Raw genomic sequence first — 22,351 nt, 5'->3', positions numbered from 1 at the left:
ATCCAGTTCTTGGGGTAGAATATCATGGAAGGTAATATGAGACAAAGAGTGTATATATGTGTATGACTGGGTCACTATGCTGACAGCAGAAACCACACAAGACTGTAAATCAACTATAACACTCTAATAAAAAAAAAAAAAACTTGGGAATGAGATGTAGCTTCAAGTTGGCTTCAACCTTCTAGCTCTAAAACCAGTGAGTTACTGAACAATTTGACCTCAGTTTAGAACCAATAAAGAGAAGCTAAATGATCTGGGTTTGAGATCCAGGTTTATCATGTGTTAGCTGTGACTGAATAGCAGAGTGGCAGAGAGAGTAACCTCTGGAGTCAGTATACTGGGTTTGAACATAGAACTCTGCCATTAGTTGCATGGATTCAAGCAAATTACATAGATTTTCTGGGCCTCAGTTTCATCATCTGTAAAAGGGGGAAGACTTTAAATGTCACTTGTCCATTAGCATTTGGGGAAATATAAAATGAGTTCATATATTCAAGTACTTGAACAGTGCTTGGTAATAGAAGGCACAGAGTAAAGGTAAGCTGTAATCATTACTATTATCATTGTTTTTGCTGTAACAACAACTATTGCATTAGGCTGCTAGAAGGATAAAACAAGAGAACTTAAATGGAACAAGCCTAGCATAGTTCCTGATGTATAGTATATCAGTAGTAAATGTTTTACTGCAATTGCCTTTAGACCTGCAGTGGCCAGTCATTCTGAACCTTTTTATGACTCACAGATCTGAGACTCTAACGAAAGCTTTGGACTGTGTCTCTGAAAAAATATGAGAAGAATATTTGCTTACAAGTTTAGGGGTTTGCAGATGTCCTAAAAGCCACATGTGAGGTTTAGTCCCAAACAAAATTCAATTCACATGTTTACCTCCTCTTCTGAATTTTCGAGAGGAAGAAACACAAAATACATTGAGAATATAACTGAAACAAGTATTTGTTCACCACAATGCAAGGCGTTGGTGTCACTGGGGATAAGGCACTGCTTCTGCCCTTGAGGAGTTTTACTTGTAAACTTATAAGGGAAATAGCACAGAGTGTCATCAAAATGAACACGTTTATTAGAGTTCATAGAAAGGAAGGCATATCAATAAAGATTTATTTAAACTTAGACTTCTATAGTGAGGCTAGGATCCTGATACTTAAAAATAGAAGCCTTGGAAGAGCATTCGAGGAGAAGAAAATGACCTGCTCACGGTGAAGAGTTTGGAAATCAGAGTGTGTTTCAGAAAAGATAAGCCATTTAATTTTTCTGGGCTAAATTCAATTTCTTCAAAGCAGTTAAAAGTAGGAAATTTGTCACACAAAATTGCTTTGACCTAAAATATTCAAAAAATATAAATCTAGGGAGAGAGAAATCAGGAGGTTGGGATTAAAACACACACACACACACACACTCTACTACATATAAAATAGATAACCAACAAGGACCTACTATATAGCATAGGGAATTATACTCATATTTCATAATTATCTATAAAGGAAAATAATCTAGAATATATATATATATATAACTGAATCACTGTGTACACCTGAAACTAACAGGATATTGTAAATCAATTACATGTCAATTAAAAAAAAACCCAACAGATATTGAAACTAAAAAAAAAAGAAATGTAAATCTATTTTTGGTTGCAAGTTACCAATTTTGATTCTAACTTGTGAGGCAAAAGAATTTTTTTTTCTTCTTCTTTGGAAAGAGAGGAGGCATTTCATAAAATCTGAGGGAAAGCTGAAATGGGGCAGCAAGTGGGACAGTGCCTGGGGCCTAAGTGTGGGGACTAATTAACCAGTGTCTTGGCATTGCTGCCAGGATGAACGAGCCTCGCCTACTTTCTGTCTTGGATTCCCAGACTCAGGTCCCCAGGAGGTAGTCTGACTGGTTCAGTGCGAGTCAGGGGCAGGCAGGACTCTGAGACTATATGCAGTGGGGGAAGAGAATTCCCCCTAAGAAAACTGGATGCCATTACTAAAAGAAAGGGCAATCAAGAGTGCACAGGTGAGGAGCTCCCTGGTGGTGTGACAGGTTAAGTATCCAGCATTGTCACTGATGTGGCATGGGTTTGATCTCTGGCTCTGAATTTCCATATGCTGTTGCTGCGGCCAAAAAAAAAAAAAGTGCACAGGTAAAAATAGCAGATGTGCCATTTTATTCACAGATACATTTTACGTGGGTTACAGTACGAAATCTCCACGTTGTTAACAGGGGAAGGAGGAGGAGAGGGGCTACCCAGCATCCTGGGGTGGGGTGAAGATGGAAACCGCTGTAGGCCAGCCAATGAACACGTAGCGTGAATTAATGATGGCTACTTGGCACATGATCAATAACTACTCCAAAACGAATCTAGTTTAAGCAAGATTATCATGGCTGTCAAAATCTAATGTTTAAAAATGACAGCATGGTGAAATGTGCAGGTTATTTTCTTCTACTGCTGAGGAAATAATACAGTGAATGGTTTTTAAATTCCAAATCCCCAAAGCCTCAAACCATGGCAATTTATTAAAAACATTTTTTTCAAGCTGACCTCTCTTCAGACCCTGGGTCTTTGCTATTTTTCCTCTTGATTTTACATGGATAAAGCAGCTCATTAATTGATTATTCATGACACTGAAATCCCTAAGTGATAGCTTCAGGAGCCTACATTTATTTATTTCCAGAGTCTCCTAACTACTTGCAAAGTACTGTATGAATTGATTGGCCCTTACATTTCCTATCATTTCCTACTCTTGGGGTCTCTAAGATGATGGAGTAGCTTATGCCTGATCATTTTAACTTCGTGGTGAAATAGGTTTGCTATTTACTCTCTACACTCTGTCAAAAGAACAGAGGCTGTTTGCATGATTCATAGCATTTTGTTTGTTTATGTCTCATTCTGGAATGGAGCTTTCCCAGCCTCTTCTTCCTTCTTCCCAAATGCACCTTGTTCCAGAAAGGACAATTCATTCCTCTAAGAAGACATTTCTGAATCATAATCTAAAAAAGCAACCCTCTCTCCCAGCCTTGAAACAGTTCTCTTCAAACCTGCATCTGTCTTTTCATAGCATTGATCACAATTTGCGACTTTTTTTTCTACAGCCACACCCGCAGCATATGGAAGTTCCTGGCCAGGGGTCAAATCAGAGCTATAGCTGTGACCTAGGTCACAGCCATGGCAACACTGGATCTGAGCCACATCTGGGACCTACGAGACAGCTTGCTGTAACTCTGGATCCTTAACCCAGTAAGTGAGAACAGGGATCGATTTGCCATCCTCACAGAAACAAGGTTGGATCCTTAAACCATTAAGCCACAATGGGAATTCCTCAATTTGTGATTTTGAACAACTCATTGCACTCTTTGAAAGTCCACCTTTCCCAATAAAAGATAGGTTTCAGGAAAGTAGAAAGTGACTCCTGTTTGCTGCCTATCCCCGACACTAACCCTGTGGCTGGTTCCTAGTTGGTGCTCAAAAGATATCTGCTGAATGAACAGAAGAATGAAAGTTTATACCTTCCTCTACCATCTGTATTTTGCTCCTTTCTTCCTCTCCTTTCTCTCCCCACAATCCTTTCCTCTTGCTTTCCTGGATGTGCTCTTTCTCTTCCATTTCCTTCCATCTCTCATGACCTTCTCTTAAGTCCATTCATCCAACCAGTCAACATTTCTAAAGACTAACTCCATTTAAGGTATCAAACCTCGCAATGGAATCACTCTATGAAGACAAAGTAGCGTGACCTCTTCCCACAAGGACCCTACAATCTTCATTCTTGTGCATTGTGTCAGAGCTCATGAACTTGCTAGGCTCCCAAAACAATGATCTGTGACCGGTTTTCCAGGATGGTCCTAAAACAAAATAATTGGGCCTGTCCACCCCAAAACACACTCATAACTGCCAGCTGCTGGGTGTTTGGGTGGAGTAAGTACACTGCACGCTGAAGCACAGAGCTCCAGCAACCCAGGCAGGATGAGAAGGCAGCCTGACGGGCCCACCGAAGGGGCCTGTTCCATGTGACTCTGTGTTCTGCTCCCTGTGGCCCAGCAAACCCTCCTGACTCCCCAGGATCCCATTCATGGGCAATCTATGTACATTCCATGGGCCTTTCAGGTCTTCTCTCTTTGTGGTTGGAATCCAACTGCTTCTACTCAGGCTGGATGCCCTACCTTGTCATCTCTACTGGGCTGGTTTCCCTTCCTTCCCTACCCACAGCCCACTTTTCTAAAAATTTCTCCTGAAGAAGGGTCAGACCTAGGTGGTCATGTTTGAGAGAGGAAAATGCCACATGGTTTGTTCCTCTGGCCCCTGATTATCAGATCCAGGGTGGTCTTCCTATATGAAGCAAATTGGTTCATAGCAGGGCTGACAATCAATTCATAGGCCATGCCAGGCCAATCTCTCTCTTTTTTCTTTAAGAATTTGAATTAGGAAACATAGCAAATCCATTACCATTAGTATGGACTTATAAGGTTGTATTGACTCAGGGTTGGGCCATGTGCAAACAGAGTAGACTGCTTGAGAGGTGGAATGGAGTCAGATGGGCATGGAGAGAAGAAATCAGCCTCTTGACAGATGAAGAAATCAGCTTTGGTCCTGAACACTGGCCCAGAACTAGTTCTCCTAAGGCCTGGTGTGATCTGATCCATGTGCTCATGGGGCTGGCACCTGGGCCACCAACATGCACGAATCCAAGCACATCTTTCTACACAGGGTTCTCTTTTAGCCCTTGTCAAATTTATGCTTCCTTGAGTTCCCATTGTGGTTCAGTGGGTTAAGAGCCTGATTAGTATCCATGAGGATGCAGGTTCAATTCCTGGCATTGCTCAGTGGGTTAAGGATCCAGCACTGTCATAAGCTGTGGTGTAGGCCACAGACAGGGCTCAGATCCCATGGTGCTGTGGCTGTGATGCAGGCCAGCAGCTGCAGCTCAAATTTGCCTCCTAGCCCAGGAACTTCCATGGGTGTGGTCTTACAAAGACAAAAAACACCAAAAAAAACAAAAAAAAACCCACAAATTTTACCCTAAGAACTTTGCTCTTGATTCAAATTCACCTGTAAAGATGTGAGTTCAGCCTGCCATCCTCTGAAGAAGCTGCTTTGGCTCACTTGCCAAGAAACGTCCTGGGAGATGAGCTCCCCGCATGCCCTCATGGGCTTCAGCTGTCTCCTCCTGAGTCAGTCTATTACCCAGCAGGGCAATTACACACCCACAGGCATTTACTATCTAATTATAGCAACAGTTTTACAACATTTTTGAGCTAATGACTTTTAAACACATTTTAAAAGCAATGTTATTGGCTAGGGGAGGCTGTAATAATAAAAACATTCTAGACATAGGCTCAGGTCTCAGGTTTTGTGTGTATTGCTTCACCCATGGCAACCCAAAGAATCAAAACAATAAGCATGTTTATCTCCTGGTTGGGGCCAATCTTCTCTCCCTCTCTCCTTCCCAGGGATAAAGGTGACAATTTTTTTTTGTGGCGGGGAGCCGAACCTACAGCATATGGAAGTTCCCAGGCTAGGGGTGAATTGGAGCTGCAGCTGCTGGCCTATATCACAGCCACAGCAACACCAGATCCATGCCACGTCTGTGACCTACACCACAGCTCATAGCCACTTGGATCCTTAACCGAATGAGCGAGGCCAGGGATCGAACCCATGTCCTCGCAGATACTAGTTGAAATTGTTACCAATGAGCCATGACGGGAACTCAGATTTTTTTTTTCAAATATAGTTTGTTCTGATTTAGAGAAAGTGCTCACCATCAATAAAACAAAGAAAAGGCTTTCAATGTGATGGCTCTCACTGGATTTCAGGTCAAAGAGCTCATGTTTTATGAAGTCCTGGATAAAGTACAAAAGATCAAAGGCAGGCCATATGAAGAACAATCAAGGTGTTAACTAATACTGACCTAAAGTTAGGAAATTCTGCTATACTTGCTACTGCTCAGACTCAGGCTTCAGAACAACTTTGTAATTATTTTATAATATCCCTGTACTCAGAGGATCTAAGACGGGGCAGTGTGACGCCATCCAACTCAGTTGGTTTTCAGCCCTAATTAAAGACAAGGGGCTTGTGTCTAATTTCAGAGCTGCTTGGAACCACCTCTGAGTATTATTTATTCACTGATCAAATTCTCAAATAATCTGCAACAGGCTAAGAGGGTTTGTGAGAAGGCAACTGTGTAAATCTTCTGAATTTCTCAGTTTGGGAATACAAAGAGATAGGCTTATGGAAGAGGGTTTTAGCCATACAACAAGAAAGGAAAAATGCAATATTGAAAGGACAGAAATAATGAGGGGGAGAGGCACAGTTGGGGATGCCTGTCCAGCAGTCCAGGATCCACCCCCCACCTCCTGGCTCTGAGACCTTCCTCCCCCCCCACACACACAGAGTGAAGTTGGAGTGGCCTGGGTTTGTTCCCTTGCTCTGGCATGCATTAGCTCGACTGCAGATTATTTAACTCTCTTTCCCTTGGTACCTTTGTCTTTAAAGTGAGGATTCTATTCTCAGGGTTGTTGTGAGGTAATGTTCAGAAGAGCACCTGACAGTACATAATCAAACGTCAGCCACTACTCTTTAGCTCCTGCTCCCACATCACTGTGGGCCCACGCTGGCAGTATCTGGTTTCTCCCCTGGGAATGTGGAACTGGGATGAAGTAAGTCTTTCTGTGTGGCTGGACCTGGGCTATAAAACCTTGGTACTCTGAGCACAGAATGAGAATCTTCAAAGAGAGGAATCAACAGCTCAGTGGGAGAAGGAAAGCCCAGCCTGGATTGCTTATCCTTTAACCTTTCCTACTTCAGGTCCTGGGCCCAGCCTGCTGGACTTACCGCCTTAGGTTTCTATGGAAAACTAAAAAAAAAAAAGTTTATAAAAACTTTTTTAAAAAAGTTGCCTCTTAGGAGTTCCTGTCATGGTGCAGTGGAAACAAATTCAACTAGGAAACATGAGGTGGCGTGTTTGATCCCTGGCCTCGTTCAGTGGGTTAAGGATCTGGTGTTGCTGTGAGCTGTGGAGTAGGTCGAAGACACGGCTTGGATCTGGCATTGCTGTGGCTGTGGCGCAGGCCAGTGGCTACAGCTCCGATTAGACCCCTAACCTGGGAACCTCCATATGCTGCGGGTGTGGCCCTGAAAAGACAAAAAGCCAAATAAATAAATAAATAAATAAAGTCACCTTTTAAAAAGAAAGTATCCTTTGTGCTTAGACTAACTCTAGAGCTCTTGTATTTGCAGTCAAGAATCCTAATCAATACACTACACCTAGATTTAAAAAGATGAAATCTACTTGAAAAATTAGGTGGAGTTCCCATTGCGGCTCAGTGAGTAATGAACCCGACTAGTACCCAAGAAGAAGCAGATCTGATCCCTGGCCTTGCTCAGTGGATTAAGGATCTGGTGTTGCTGTGAGCTATGGTGTAGGCCGGCAGCTGCAGCTCCAATTTGACCCCTAGCCTGGGAACTTCCATATGCTTCAGGTGTGGCCCTAAAAAGACAAAAAGGAAGGAAGAGAGAGAAAGAGAGAGGGAGGGAGGGAGAAAGAAAGAAAGAGAGAGAAAGGGAGAGAGAAAGAAAGAGTAGGAAATACAGGCTTTAAAATCCCTGTTGCTATCAGAGAGAAATGGATTAAAACATGCCACAGGCAAATAGCCAAGACATTCCTGTCATCTAATCAATTAGGACTAAGAATCTTTCCTTGAAATGAATTTCAAACCAGTCTGCTTTTTTCCTTTTCCAGGATTTGCTCCTTTTTGATCCAAAGGCATATGAGGAGAGGTTTTATTTCTGAATTTATTTCCGAATATTGTTAAAAAACAAAGGTACAGAGTAGGTGCTTCTAAGGTAATAAGCTACCATACACAGAAGTCTTTATAAACAGGAATCTCTATTTCAGGATTTTTAAAGAAAAAGGAGAGGCTTGAGTAGATCAGGGTGAGGACTACTCCCCTCTGCCCATCCCCAGAGATCTTTTTCAAAGGAAAAAAAAAAAAAAAACATGCTTTTGATTTTCATAACATTAAATAAGGTTTTAGAAAAGATGAAAGAAGGACCGTTTTTAGCTTTAGGTGTCAATATAAAAACAGACACACTGCTTTATGTTGAGAGCCACACGGGAAGTCCACAGACACACCGCTTTATAAAGTGGATGATTAACGAGGACCAACTGCATAGCACAGGAAAATCTACTCAATGGTTTGTAATAACCTATATGAGAAAAAAGAATGGATATATTTATACATATGACTGATTCACTTTGCTGTGTCCCCTGACTCATACAACATTGTGAATCAACTATACACCAATAAAATTTAAAGAAAAAAGACGAGAAATTTCCATCTCCTTTCCTTTCCCAATTCCACCAAATCACTGACTTAACAATAAAGAAGACTTTATTTTGCCCAAGATGAAAAGAAAGGGATGTGGGTATCCTTATTCTAGACCCTTTTACCCTTGAACAAGTCACTTAACTGTAGGGATTCCAAGAAGCAATTCCCTGCAGCCTAGCCATTGTTCAGGCTCTGTAGGGTCTTGAGCCTAGATAATAACGTTTGCATTTAGTTCTGGGCCGCCCATTGGTTTGGCGTGTACTTCTCAGAAGAAAGGCGTGGCCAGATCTAAAAGATACCCTTGGAAAATGAAGCCGCGCGTTGGAGGTTTCAACATTTGGCCTTTTGTGTCAGGAGTGCAAGGACCGCCTGTGTGAGACCCCGGGGGCGGATGAAAGGGCACACTTTACAAGGGACACAGTCACCATTCAAACTTCATCAAGGGTGGCCCAGGGCTAGAATGTGCTCTGGGTGGGGAGGTGGGTGGAGGAGTCCACCCACGGCATTCTCAAAGGAGAACCTACCTGGGTTGAAATAAAAAATAATATTTAATAAGTCCTGGTCTCCCCATGTGATGGCATTCTTGTACTTCTGGTACAGAGGGTACAGCATGTCCTCCCAAGCCAAGCCTGTTGGAATCATGCTATTCTGGAAAAGAGAAAACCATCAGAGTGGCTAAGGCACAGCTATGCATCTTGTTCACTGACCGTCAAGTCAGAGGCACTTGTTCTCCTTGAACCCCCACCCTGCCCCATAGAAGGAACATGAAATAAATTAGAGGAGGGGTCCTGCTGGCCTCAAGGCTTGGAACAAAGCAAATCTAGGGCTGCAGATTATATAGGTGTACACATGGACACCAGTTGGACCAGGAACTGGTAGCTGGGCCTAAGGCTCAGAAAACCATGCCCCAAATTGAATCTCTCTTTATTATGCTTAATTCCTGCCTCTAAAGTGAAGGAATAAAATACAGATAACATAATTAAGCTATCTTAAGAAAAAATATCCTTATCTTACAATAACTATTTACTTTTAAAATAAAAGCAAAAAAAAAAAAAAAGAAGGAAAAAGAGGAGTTACCGTTGTGGTGCAGTGTGTTAAGAATCCGACCGCAGAAGTTCTTTCTCTGGCACAGCAGAAACAAAATCTGACTAGCATCCATGAGGATGCGGATTTGATCCCTGGCCTCACTCAGTGGGTCTCGGATCCAGCATGGCCATGAACTGTGGTATAGGTTGCCGATGCTGCTTGGATTCCGTGTTGCTGTGGCTGTGGCCTAGGCTGGCAGCTATAGTTCTGACTCAACCTGGGAACCTCCATATGCTGCGGATGCAGCCCTAATGAAAAAAAGCAAAATAATAAAATAATCTGACTGCAAAGGCTCGAGTCATTGCAGAGGTACGAGGTTCAATCCATGGCCCAGCACAATGGTTTAAAGGATCTGCCATTGCCACAGTTGCTGCGTAGGTCAAAGCTGCGGCTTAGATTCAATCCCTGGCCCAGGAATGTCCATGTGAGGCCATTTAAAAAAAGACAAAAGGCAAACATACTCAGACTAAAATATTCAAATAGCATACAAACGTTAAAAAAAAAAACCGTTTAAAAAAAAGACAAAAGGCAAACATACTCAGACTAAAATATTCAAATAGCATACAAACGTTAAAAAAAAAAACTTCTTGTGGAAGTTTCTAAGGCACAAAAGGGATCACACTCTATGGTATTATGCTTTGTTGCATTTTAAGTTTTTCAATTAATATTTTTAAGAGATCTTATCTCACTTATAGATTTACCTAATTCTTTGTAATGGGAAGATACTTTTTTAATATTTGTTCTCTACTGATATTCAGATAAGTTTTTCCAGTTTTTTGCTAGGATAAAAGAGGATGCCAAGAACAGCTCTGTACATTTTTCTCTGTATATTGATGTAAATATATCCCTGGATAATTCCAAGAAGTTGTCCATGGTTTTTGAAGCTTGATATTCACACAGGGTTTAAGCATGGAATTCAGAAAAATGCCACATAATATTCCTGAATAGTAACACTACAGAAGCCTGGAATTCCATAATCACCTGGGGTTTTCCTAAACCAACAAATATTCCATAACTTTCCAAAGTCCTTTCTCTTCCCTGGCTCTTCCCGTTTCACCTATAAGCCACCTACTTCCAAAAGCAGCACACTGACACTCCAGGAACATCACTGCTGAGAATACAAAGTCCCAGTGTTTAAACAAGGAGGTATAACATACTTCCTTACCTTGAACTGTGCACTTCTTATCCGAGTCAGGTTCATCAGCATGACTCCTGAGTTTACTCCCGCAGAGCCATAGAAAGGGTGCCGGGCAAAGCGGCTGTACCAGCCGATCTTGGGGATCTCGTGCTCAGGGGCCATGGCTGCAAGCTGCGTGGAATTAAACTGCCTCAGAAGCTTCCAGATGTCATCGACAGGTCTCAGAAAGAGAACGTCAGTGTCCACATAAAGAAGGGAGTCCACATCCTTTAAAATCACCTTTGTGCGTATTGGGCGAGGAGGGAGAAAACAAAGCAAGTCAGAACAACAGAAAGTGACCTGATAGGTCAATCAGTGTCATTGAATAATGTTAATCTTAGAAAGTGTACCACTCTTAGCCCCCATTCCTCCCTTCTCCTTGGACTTTATAGATAAGTGTCAAAGGGCAGAGACTCAAAGGAAGAACAATCTTGATTCAGTTTGGTCCAATTCCAAGACCCTGGACTATATTTGGTAAGGGTTGAACTCCCCAAGGAATACAAACATCAGCAAATGACTGTGGCTTTCTTCTTCCATCTTCCAATGAGATCATCAGTCTTTCTCTTTCAGTTATTTCTTGGAACAGCTAGGGCTGGCATTAGATCCCTTGAAGTGGACAATCTTTAAACCAGGCTTTAAAGTAAATGCTCTTGTCTGTGGATTCTTTTTTTCTAGTGTTGATGGATATGGCTCTGCATCTTTTTGGAGTTATATTTTCAGCTATGATTTAGACTTGGGAATAGGCAAAGTGAGTCACTGGCCTGCTTTGTCTGCAGACTGGCTAACATTTCACTCTAAAGGGCCAGAGAGAAAATATATTGGGCTCTGTTACAATTACTCGGCTGTTGCAGCATCAAAACAGCCCCGGACAATATACAAACAAATGAGCATGGCTGGGTTCCTATAAAACTTTAAGTACACTAAAATCATAATTTCATATATTTTTCAGGTGCGGAGAAACATTTTTTTGATTTTTTTTCAACTAGTGGAAACACGAAAACCATTTTTGCCTTACGGGGTATGTTCATCTACCTCTGTTGTAGATCATATGAGGCATCCACCTTGAGTAAATAAGTTCTCCTATGCTAAATGTTTAGCTTACCAGAGTTTTGCTCTGGGGTTTGAGGCTTTAAAGCCTTAGTCAGAATAGTGTGATTTGCCTTGTTTTGCCATTGTTCCCCAAATTTAGAGGTAGGTTAACCAAGGAAGGATCATCATCCTAAAATCCTAACAATATTTGTAATGCACTTAAGATCTGTGTCTTTCCAAAATTCCTACATTGAAGTCCTAACCCCCAGTGTGATGGTATTTGGAGATGGGGTCTTTGGGAGCTAACTGGGATTAGATGGGGTCCTGAGGGTGAACCCTCGAGATAGGATTCTCAGACTTTTAGCCTCCAGAAAATATATTTTTGTGGTTCAAGCCACCCAGACGTGGTATTTTGTTATGGCCAGCTAAGACAACATTCCACTGGGATCCCAACATTTCAAATGAATGGACATGGACATCATGGAGTTATGGGCATCATGGAGATGTCCACATTTACACAATTAGCTGCAGGACGTACCTTCCCTTCCCCATTTACTAGAGGAATGGAATTTACAAGTCAATCAAATGAAATTACAAGTCAATAATGATCATCTACCACATCATACAAGGAGATTATCTTAACATCCATCTAAACAATTTAGAGATCCTAATTCCAGAATTACGATGAATTCTTTAAACTGAATACACATATTTAAACAACAACAAAAAAATCTACCACATTATACTTCTTTTTTCCTCTTTAGCCATGGAAAGGTAAAAACTTTAACAAAGATTAGCACCAGTCTGCTGAATTTTTCTTTTCTTTTTAGAGGAGGGGGCCACGCCCAGAGCCATGTGGAAGTTCCCTGGGCCAGAATCAAACCATACCATACAGTGATCTGAGCTACTGCAGTGACAATGCCAGATCCTTAACATCCCTAACACAAGGGAACTCCTGAATTTTTTTCTTTTTTAATCACAGCTCCAGAGTGCTGTGGAGAAAGGGCAAACTCTGGACAAAAGTATTATTAAAAGACACAATTATGATACAAGTTATGTATCACATATAAATGCAGTTTTGATGGTTTGTATGCTGAAGACCCTCTGAAGAACTCAACATCATGCCAATCTTATTTTACTTCGAAGGAAAACTAATGCATGGAAAAGTGTTCTGTCCAAGCAAGTGTGTCAAATAATACTAAGAATTGCTGGAGTTTGGCTAATAAGGTTATAACATGATCAAGTCTCTCTCTCTCTTTTTTTTTCTTGTATTTTTACAGCCGAACCTACAGCATATGGAGGTTCCCAGGCTAGGAGTCGAATTGGAGCTACAGCTGCCAGCCTACACCACAGCCACAGCAACCTGGGATCCAAGCCTTGTCTGTGACCTACACCACAGCTCATAGCAACATTGGATCCTTAACCCACTGAGTAAGGCCTGGGAGTGAACCCATATCCTCATGGATACTAGTCAGGTTCATTATTGCTGAACCATGATGGGAACTCCAAAAAAGTCACTTTCTAGAATGTGTTTAACAAAATAAAAGACTGCACAGTGTTTCACTAAAAAGCTAATTTATAATTACAGAATCAGAGTAGACTAGAAAGCTATTTCAACCCATGTGAAAGAAAACACATTTCTCTTTATGGCTGATTATCTAAGCCTTGAATGAAATCATATGATAATGTTTTTATAAGTTAAAGGTTATGTGGACATCTAGCTCCAAAATTCAAGCTGTATAACTTGATTAATTTTTTCCTTGGTCTTAATATTATTGTTAAAATTATCACTTTTTTTTTTTTTTTTTTTTGTCTTTTCGCTTTTTCTAGGGCTGCTTCCCATAAAGCATATGGAGGTTCCCAAGCTAGGTGTCTAATCAGAGCTGTAGCTGCCAGCCTACGCCAGAGCCACAGCAACCCAGGATCCAAGTCGTGTCTGTAACTTACACCACAGCTCACGGCAACGTCAGATGCTTAACCCACTGAGCAAGGCCAGGGATGGAACCCGCAACCTCATAGTTACTAGTTGGATTCATTAACCATTGAGCCATGACGGAACTCTTGACTTTCTTCTATAAAATAAAAGTTACTGCCCTTCATCAAAACAAAAAAGAAAAAAAAAAAAAGACCTGGAGAAAGATCTGGAAAAGGAAAACCTAAAATTTCCTAGGATGGAGGCATTCCATTACAAAGCTACAGGCAATATCTTCAAACAGGAAAGACAAAAGACAAAAAATATTATCAAAAATTTATAATATCAGAACAAACTTAAATAATGTTAACATTTTCATCGAACTAATATTCCCTTATTTGATATGCAAATTTCTTCCACTTTTCTTTTTTTACTATCATAAACAACACTACAGGGAGTCCCTATCGTGGCTCAGCGGAAACGATTCTGAGGAGTTCCTATAGTGACTCAGCAGAAACTAGTATCTATGAGGACACAGGTTCTATCCCTGGCCTCACTCAGCGGGTTAAGGATCCAGCGTTGCCATGAGCTCTGGTGTAGGTCACAGCTGTGGCTCGGATCTGGCATTGCTGTGGCGGTGGCATAGGCTGGCAGCTACAGCTCTGATTAGACACCTAGCCTGGGAACTTCACGTGAGGCCCTAAAAAGACAAAACAAACAAACAAATAAACAACACTACAATGGGTTATTTTTAGGGAAAATTTTAAACCCATAATATGGCATTTCTTTTTATTTTTAACTTAGTAAATATTTACATGTTTCAAAAATAAAAACATATTGGAGTTCCCACTGTGACACAATGGGATTAGTGGCATCTCTGGAGCACTGGACACAGGTTTGATCCCCAGGCCTGGCACTGTGGGTTAAGGTCCAGCAGTGCCGCAGCTGCAGTGTAGGTTGCAAATGAGGCTGGGATCTGATCCCTGGCCTAGGAACTCCATATTCAGGGAGGACAAAAAAGAAAAAAAATTAATTCCCTGAAAAGTTAATTTTCCTGTGTTTCTATCACCAAGTCCTGTTCTAAGGGGTGCCCATGTTATTGGACTGCTCTGTGTTGTGCCACAGATATTTCATGCACATAAGAAAAATCAGTCGTGCATACACAATTCCCTCTTTTACACCACAAATGGCAACAGAGGGCACACAAATGTCACCAGCCTGCTTACTTTTTTATTAACCCAAAAAATAAATATAGGAGGGCTTTCCATATCACTACATACAGATTTTTTTTTTTTTTTTTTTGGCGGCACTTGTGGCATATGGAATTTCCCAGGCCAGGGATTAAACCTGCACTACAGCAGTGACCTGACCCACTGCAGTGACAATGCCAGATCCTTAACCTACTGCACCACAAAAGAACTTCCAGTACATATAGGTTTTATTTATTTTTCATGTCTGTACAGCATTCCATTGTATGGAACTTCCACAATTTATCTAGCCACTTACTATAGAACATTTAGGTTCTTTTCAACCTTTTGTTAATTACAAACGATGTCACAATGAAAAAAATCCTCTTAATTCACTTCAAATATATAAAAGTGTATCCTCATTAAAATGTAATTCCCTAGTCAAAGAATACATGCATGTGTGAATGTGACAGATCTTCCCAAGCTACATCCTAGAAGTGCGTAAATTTAGGCTCCAACCAGCAAGGTAAGGGGGCCCTCTTTCCCCTCATCTCTGCCAGCACAGCGGATGATCAGACTCTAGGGAGCTGAAAGACCTCCCACGGTCCTGGTCTAACAACTCGTTTTAGTTCCAAATTTCCTGCCAGTCTTGCCTGGTGGGCTGGTTGTGGCATCTAGCCTGGTGGCAGACGGTGATACATGTATGGAAGGCAAGCAACAAGCATAGAGGGATACATGAATAACAGCGCTGGTTTCTACTAGATACCACCACACAGGCCCCAGATCAGAACCCTCAGGACAGCAGGCCCTTTACACAGTCCTCCTCCAGAACCAGACCTAATCCATTCCCTGATGGGGTTTGATTCTGAGACACACTTCCTGACTGGGATTGAAGAACAAGGAAGAAAAACATCCATGAATACATAGCTGCTGCTTTTGGTAAGCTGCAAGTCTTTCATTAAGGTGGAAAGTCCAATTCAACCTAAACTACAGATTACAAAGTAGGACCTGAATGGATGAATTCAGCCCATGGATGGATTTTTTTTTTTTTTTTTAAATGGCTACACCCGTGGCATATGGAAGTTACTGGGTGAGGGAATGAATCTGAGCTGCAGCTGCAATTCATACTGCAGTTGCAGCAATGCCGGATCATTTAAACAACTGCACAGGGTTAGGGTTTGAACCCATGCCTCTGCAGCGACCTGAGCTGCTGCAGTTGGATTCTTTTTTTTTTTTTTTTTGTCTTTTTGGCATTTCTTGGGCCGCTCCCGCGGCATATGGAGGTTCCCAGGCTAGGGTTGAATCGGAGCTGTAGACCCCAGCCTATGCCAGAGCCACAGCAACGCAGGATCCGAGCCGCGTCTGCAACCTACACCACAGCTCACGCAACACCAGATCGTTAACCCACTGACAAGGCAGGACCGAACCCGCAACCTCATGGTTCCTAGTCGGATTCGTTAACCACTGCGCCACGATGGGAACTCCTGCAGTTGGATTCTTAACACACTGCGCCACAGTGGGAACTTTGGATTTTTAAAATATACAGTGATTTGACATTTTTGAATGAGTTGCCACATTTTTAAAAACTGGAGATTTCATAATAATATCCAAATATTTCTGTCTTCTTTTGAAAAAATCTATAACTCAGGCAAGAATAGTCCGTATCCTATAATGAAAAAAAAAATAAAAATCATTATATAAAAAAAAAGAAAATCATAGACTTGGAGAATAGACTCATGGTTGCCAAGGGGGAGGGGGAGGGAGCGGGATGGATTGGGAACTTGGGGTTAATAGATGCAGACTATTGCCTTTGGAATGGATTAGCAATGGGATCCTGCTGTGTAGCACTGGTAACTATGTCTAGTCACTTATGATGGGGCATGATTAAGTGAGAAAAAAGAATCTATACATGTATGTGTAACTGGGTCACCATGCTGTATAGCATAAAATTGACAGAACACTGTCAACCAGCTATAATGAAAAAAAAATCATTTTATATATGTATAAAAAATCTATCCCTATCTATCTATCTATCTATCTATCTACAAAGAATAGCCTGCATCCTGTATGGGAAAAATCTACTAGTGTGTTTGGCCACAGCCACCCCTGCCCCCCCCACCATGTTTTCAGTTCATTCATATAATAAATATTTATGGAGCATCCACTAGGTGCCAGGTGTAACCGGCAATGACCAAGGCAGACAATCTCTGTCCTCATGAGGGAGTCAGACAATAAGCAAGATAAATATATTGATTATATAGTAGAGAAGTAGGAGAAAAATAAACTTGGGAAGGGACAGGGGTTCTAGGTTGGGAGGGATTTACGCTTTTATTTTATTATTATTATTTTTTAAATTTTCTTTTTTCTTTTTAAGGCCACACCTGCGGTATATGGAAGTTCCTGGGCTAGGGGTTGAACTGGAGCAGCAGCTGCTGGCCTACACCACAGCCTGTGGCAACACTGGAACCATAACCCATTGAGTGAGGCCAGGGATTGAACCCATATCCTTGTGGACACTAGTTGGGTTCTTAACCCATTGAGCCACATCAGGAACTCTGGATTTGCAATTTTTTTTTTTTTGGTCTTTTTGTCTTTTTAGGGCCACACCTGCAGCATATGGAGGTTCCCAGGCTATGGGTCCAATTGGAGTTACAGCTACCAGCCTGTACCACAGCCACAGCAATACCGGATCCGAGCCATATCTGCAACCTACACCACAGCTCACAGCAACACCAGATCCTTAACCCACTGAACAAGGCTAGGAATTGAACCTGAGTCCTATGGATACTAGTCAGGTTCGTTAATAGCTGAGCCATGACGGGAACTCTGGGTTTGTGATTTTAAATAGGGCCGTTGGAAGGGCCTTGCTGAGAAGGAGGGGGGCAGGCAGAAATAATGGGGGCATGGCTGCACCATGCTCAGAAGGGCAGCAGGCTAGGGCAGCTGCACCACAGCAAGCAATGAGAAGAGCTGGAGATGAGGACAGAATGGTGAGTGGGCTGGTCACTCCATTCACCGCTTTGAAAGAACTTCAGTTTTTACTCTAAGGGATATGGTAGCCATTGAAGGGCTTTTAAAAGAGACATGGTCTGCCTTAGATTATAGGATCACTTCGGATGCTGCGTTAAGATGACTGGGGTGCCCAGCAGAAGCAGGGACCCTGTTTTAATAATATCAGGACACTATTTTAATAATTTACCTGAGATGTTGCTGGTGGCCTGGTCCAGGTGATAACAACCTGGGGATGAGAATGCTTGAACCCTTAATATAGTTTGAAATAGAGCCAACAGGATTTCCCCAACAGACTGGAGGTAGAATGTGCAAAGAGGGAAGAGTTAAGGGCAACTCCATGGTTTTAACCTGAGCAGCAGGTATGCTGGGATCACCTTTAACTGAGATTGTACCTGATGTGTGTCATTCCTGAGTTACCTGTCTGGCCCTTGCACATTTGTATCAGAGTCTGCAGCTGCTGAAGTCTCCCTCCCTCCCTCTTCCTCTGCTTCTGCTCTTCCTGAAATATAAAGAAGCCCATGTGGGCCTGGGAAGGGATGCACTGACAGTGATTTCTATGTCTAGTTGTGGACCACAACAGCGGTCACACAGGTGTGAGTTTGTTAAACTAAGCATATAGCATTTTGGTGGGCTCTTCATGGTATGTAGATAATATTTCCAAACAGACACACCAAATCGTCCTAATCGTACATCTCAGAGTTGGGATAGAGGACAATCCTTCGGAATCCTGAGTCTGGCATTCCTGAGTTCAAATCCTGGCATCATGAGCCCTGTGACTCTGGACAAGCTCCTCGGTTCCTGATTTGTACAAAGTGGAAAGCAAGATCTCTACCACCTCCCCTGTCCCCAGGTCGTCACAATCACCCTGTGAAATAAAACACACAAGGAACTCAGTACAGTGGCTGGTACGTAGTAAGCATTCAGTAAATAGCCAGGTTGTTACTATAAGAAGTCTCTATGCTTTTCCTTTGAAAGTGTCAAATGTAATTCTTTACCATTTGCATCAAAGCCCATGGCACTTCAAAGCTTGTGTCGACCACAAAACATCTTTTATATAGTCAAAGTCAAGCACAGAAAAATGGAAGTTTTTGAACCTTTCTAATACCATAATCCACTTAGTACTTCAACTGAAAACAAGAACACAAGGCCTTTTTTACTTTTTATCTGGGAAAACAAAAGACCAGAAAAAACCCCACTGTTCCTATAATATTGCATCTCTGGAGGCTAATTCTGCAACAATTATTGCTGGTATTAATTTGAAGAGGATCACTGTGGCTATGTTCTAATGGGCAGAGGAATATTTACCGAAAGGGTATAAAATTAGCCATTCTAATTCCCTTATGGAAATTAGTCAGCAGTAGAAATGAGGCCTTTGTTTTCTTAGAGAAAGGGGAAAAGAGGCAGCACACAATAGCTACTTGTATATGATGCTGCCCCCGCTCCATTCACCACCCCAACCTGGGCAGCTGCCTTCAGGGAACCCTGACTCTCTGCCCTAAGTAAGGACCAAGGGTCGCCATGGGCAGCAAGATGATCAGGGACCACTATCTCTCCTTCAAGGTCATTTTGCTCCCAGCTTGTTCTGATTGGACAGCACAACTTTGTGGTTGAAAGCTCTGGGTTTGAAATCTAACTTCCTGCATTTAGATTCTGCGTACACTACTGACTGTGGCCTTGGGCAAGCTGCTTTAAGCCTTCTCAGCCTTAGTTTCTTTAACTTGTAGGTGCGACTGGTCATTTCACTTTAGAGTGCTGCCAGGATGATTAAATGAAATAATGTGTGGGAAGCCTCTGTACATACAGTAAGGACTGAATAAATGCTACATGACATTCTCATCGTCTCACTCTCACAAGGGCTGGTTCTTTGACTCTCAGCCGGTAACTATAGGAGCACCAGCAGCACTAGTAGCAGTACTGATAGCAGGACTACTGGTAGTACTAGCAGCAGTACTAGTAACAGTACTACTAGTAGTACTCGCTACAGTATTGCTAGTAGCACTAGCAGCAGCAACAGTAGTAGAACTAGTAGCAGCACTACTAGTAGAACTAGCAGCAGCAGCAGAACTAGCAATAGTACTAGCAACAACAGTAGTAGTAGTTGTAGCAGTACTGTAGCAATAATACTAGTAGTAGTAAAAAATGAGATATTCTCGGTTCTCAGGGAGCTTTAGTGGAAGAGACAGGTAAAAGGCAAAGCAAAGAAAGGCATGGCTAATGGTAGGGATAGTAGAGAAACACAACAGTGCTCCTAAACTGTTCTAGAGTGGAAACGGGGAAGGCTTCCCAGAAGAAATGACATCTAAGCCAAGAGATAAGTAAGTGAAGAGCAAGGCAAAGAGTGTTGGAGATAAATGGAATGGGATGTGTAAAGGCCCAGTGACCAGGAGAGGACAATGCACAGGGGTAGATGGCAAGCTGTTTGGTGGAGCCAGAGCTTACAAGTGGGACGGCCAGGAGCCAGGAGTGGTTAAGAGATTAGGCCAGCAAAGTGGGCAGGGGCTCCATCAAGAGATATGCTGACCAATGTGGACCTGATCCTAAGAGCAATGGAAATATGGAATATGACATGACCAGAAATCTTCCTTTGGATGCCTACATCTGAACCTCAGCAAGCCCCATATGCTCTTCCTCCAAAATCTGAATCTGTCATTTTTCTCTCTTTCCACAGCCTCATTCTGAGTCCAAGGCAACACTGCAGCTCCCTTAGAATTCTGGAAAGGTCCATCCAATGCACTTTTCCAGAATTCTAGGTCTCCTAGTGTTCATACTTGCCTCCTCTAATTTATTCCTCAGAGAGTAGCCAGAGGGATGTTTAATCTCCACTGTGATTTCTTTTTTGACCCATGGGTTATTTACAAGAGTATTGCCTCATTCCCAAACATTTGGGATTTTCCAGATATCTTTTTATTACTCATTTCTACTTTAATTTCCTTGTAGTCAGAAAGCATACTTTGCATGATTACAACCCTCTCAAATTCACTGAGACTTGTTTTATAGCCCAGCATATGTTCTATCTTGGTGAATGTTGAATGTTTATTCTGCAGTTGTGGGGTGGAGTATTCTATAAATTCTATAGCTGCTGATTAGGTCAGTTGGTTGATAGTGTTGTCAAGGATTTCTAAGTCCTAACTCATTTTCTGTTTGCTTATTTTAATCACAGGAGCTTTATGGAGTTTTTCATCTTCAGACACAAAGAAAGAGGGGAAAATATGAAGTCACTATAAATTCATTTATATTAACAAATACGATTTGGGAGCCATCATTCATTTTCACACCAATACACGATTATCAAAAGAGGAGTGCTGAAGTCTCCAACTCTGAGTTCGGATTTGTCTATTTCTCTATTTGTCTAAGCATGGTTTTGCTTTGTAGATTTGGGCCCTCTGTTATTAGGTGCATACCCATTTAGGCTGAATACGTCTTCCTGAAGGACTGAAATACCTGGGCTTTTAAAAAATTTACATTAGGAGTTCCTGTTGTGGCACAGTGGAAACAAATCTACCAGTATCCATGATGTGGGTTGGATCCCTGGCCTTGCTCAGTGGGTTGGAGATCTGGCATTGCCATGAGCTGTGGTGCAGCCACAGACATGGCTTGGATTGTGAATTGTGGCTGTGGTGTAGGCTGGCAGCTGTATCTCCTAGCTGGGAACCTCCACATGCCTCAGGTGCGGCCTGAAAAAGAAAAAAAGAATTTACATTAGAGGATGCCACTTTCATCTTTACACCTCTTAGGGCTCTTCACTCCACTGTGTTACACATGAACCATGGTCCCAAAAAGCCTCTGCAGGATGGACAGGCTCTGTCTCTAAGGGCAACCTAGTTCCTGTCAGTGGTGATCTTTCAGCTCTTCAGACAGCCTAAGGTTCTTCCAGCTTTAGGGCCTTCAACTTTTCATTATGGCTCAGTTACTGTCAAAATCAACAGAGTATAGGAAGCAAAATCAAGATGAACTTAAAGGGAGCAAATGAGCTCCTACTTCCCTTCCTGCCTATGGCCAGGGTTTCCTCTGTCAGAGGTGTTCTTAAGTCTAGGCTTAGATAGAAATGAACACATAAGTCCCCCTCCTCTGGCTTTCAGAAAGAAAACATAAATGAGAAACTATCTTAACAATGGAATTGTCTTCTGGAATATTTTCACTCACTTCACTCAAGGTGCTCAAATTTGCTGAAAAACAGTGGGTTTATCGGTTATGAAAAATATGTGCAGCCCTGATGCTTTAGTCGTTTTCCAGGTTTATGAGCTATCATTTTAGGTCATTGCTGAAAGTGTCAAAACTATGATCAGGGTGAAAATGAATGATGTCTTCAGATAGTATGTGTTGACAGAAGTCAATTAGTAGTAACTTCACATTTCTCCTCCTTTCCTTGGGTTTGGAGATTAAGCTCTAGGGAGCTGCTGTGATTTAGGACAAGCATCTTCCCAGGCCTGTGGCAAAGTGCTACCAATAGCATCCTCGATGTGAAGCAGAGCTTTCCACTTACCATTCTTGAATGCCCAGCTCATCTTGGAGATCAAAGCTCAGGTGTCACCTTCTCAGAAACGTTTACCTGAGAGCATCCTTCCTCTCTTCCTCCAGTCTCTCCTTCACAGCACTATACTTATTTCTGTCCATAACCAATGGCCTTTT

General features: G+C 42.0%; 1 protein-coding gene across 1 annotated transcript in view; it reads right to left on the bottom strand.

The window, feature by feature from the left end:
- Nucleotides 1–22,351, bottom strand: part of GXYLT2 (glucoside xylosyltransferase 2) — a 97,255-nt gene that overhangs the window by 16,861 nt on the left and 58,043 nt on the right. Inside the window, exons 4-5 of the mRNA XM_005669726.3 lie at nt 10,571–10,822; nt 8,844–8,967 (exon numbers count right to left, since the gene is read on the bottom strand). Of these exons, the coding sequence (XP_005669783.2) occupies nt 8,844–8,967; nt 10,571–10,822 (376 nt within the window). The remainder of the gene's footprint in view (nt 1–8,843; nt 8,968–10,570; nt 10,823–22,351) is intronic.

Source organism: Sus scrofa, chromosome 13, assembly GCF_000003025.6.
Source record: "Sus scrofa isolate TJ Tabasco breed Duroc chromosome 13, Sscrofa11.1, whole genome shotgun sequence".
Taxonomy (NCBI): domain Eukaryota; kingdom Metazoa; phylum Chordata; class Mammalia; order Artiodactyla; family Suidae; genus Sus; species Sus scrofa.
This window is presented reverse-complemented; position numbering and strand designations above follow the sequence as displayed.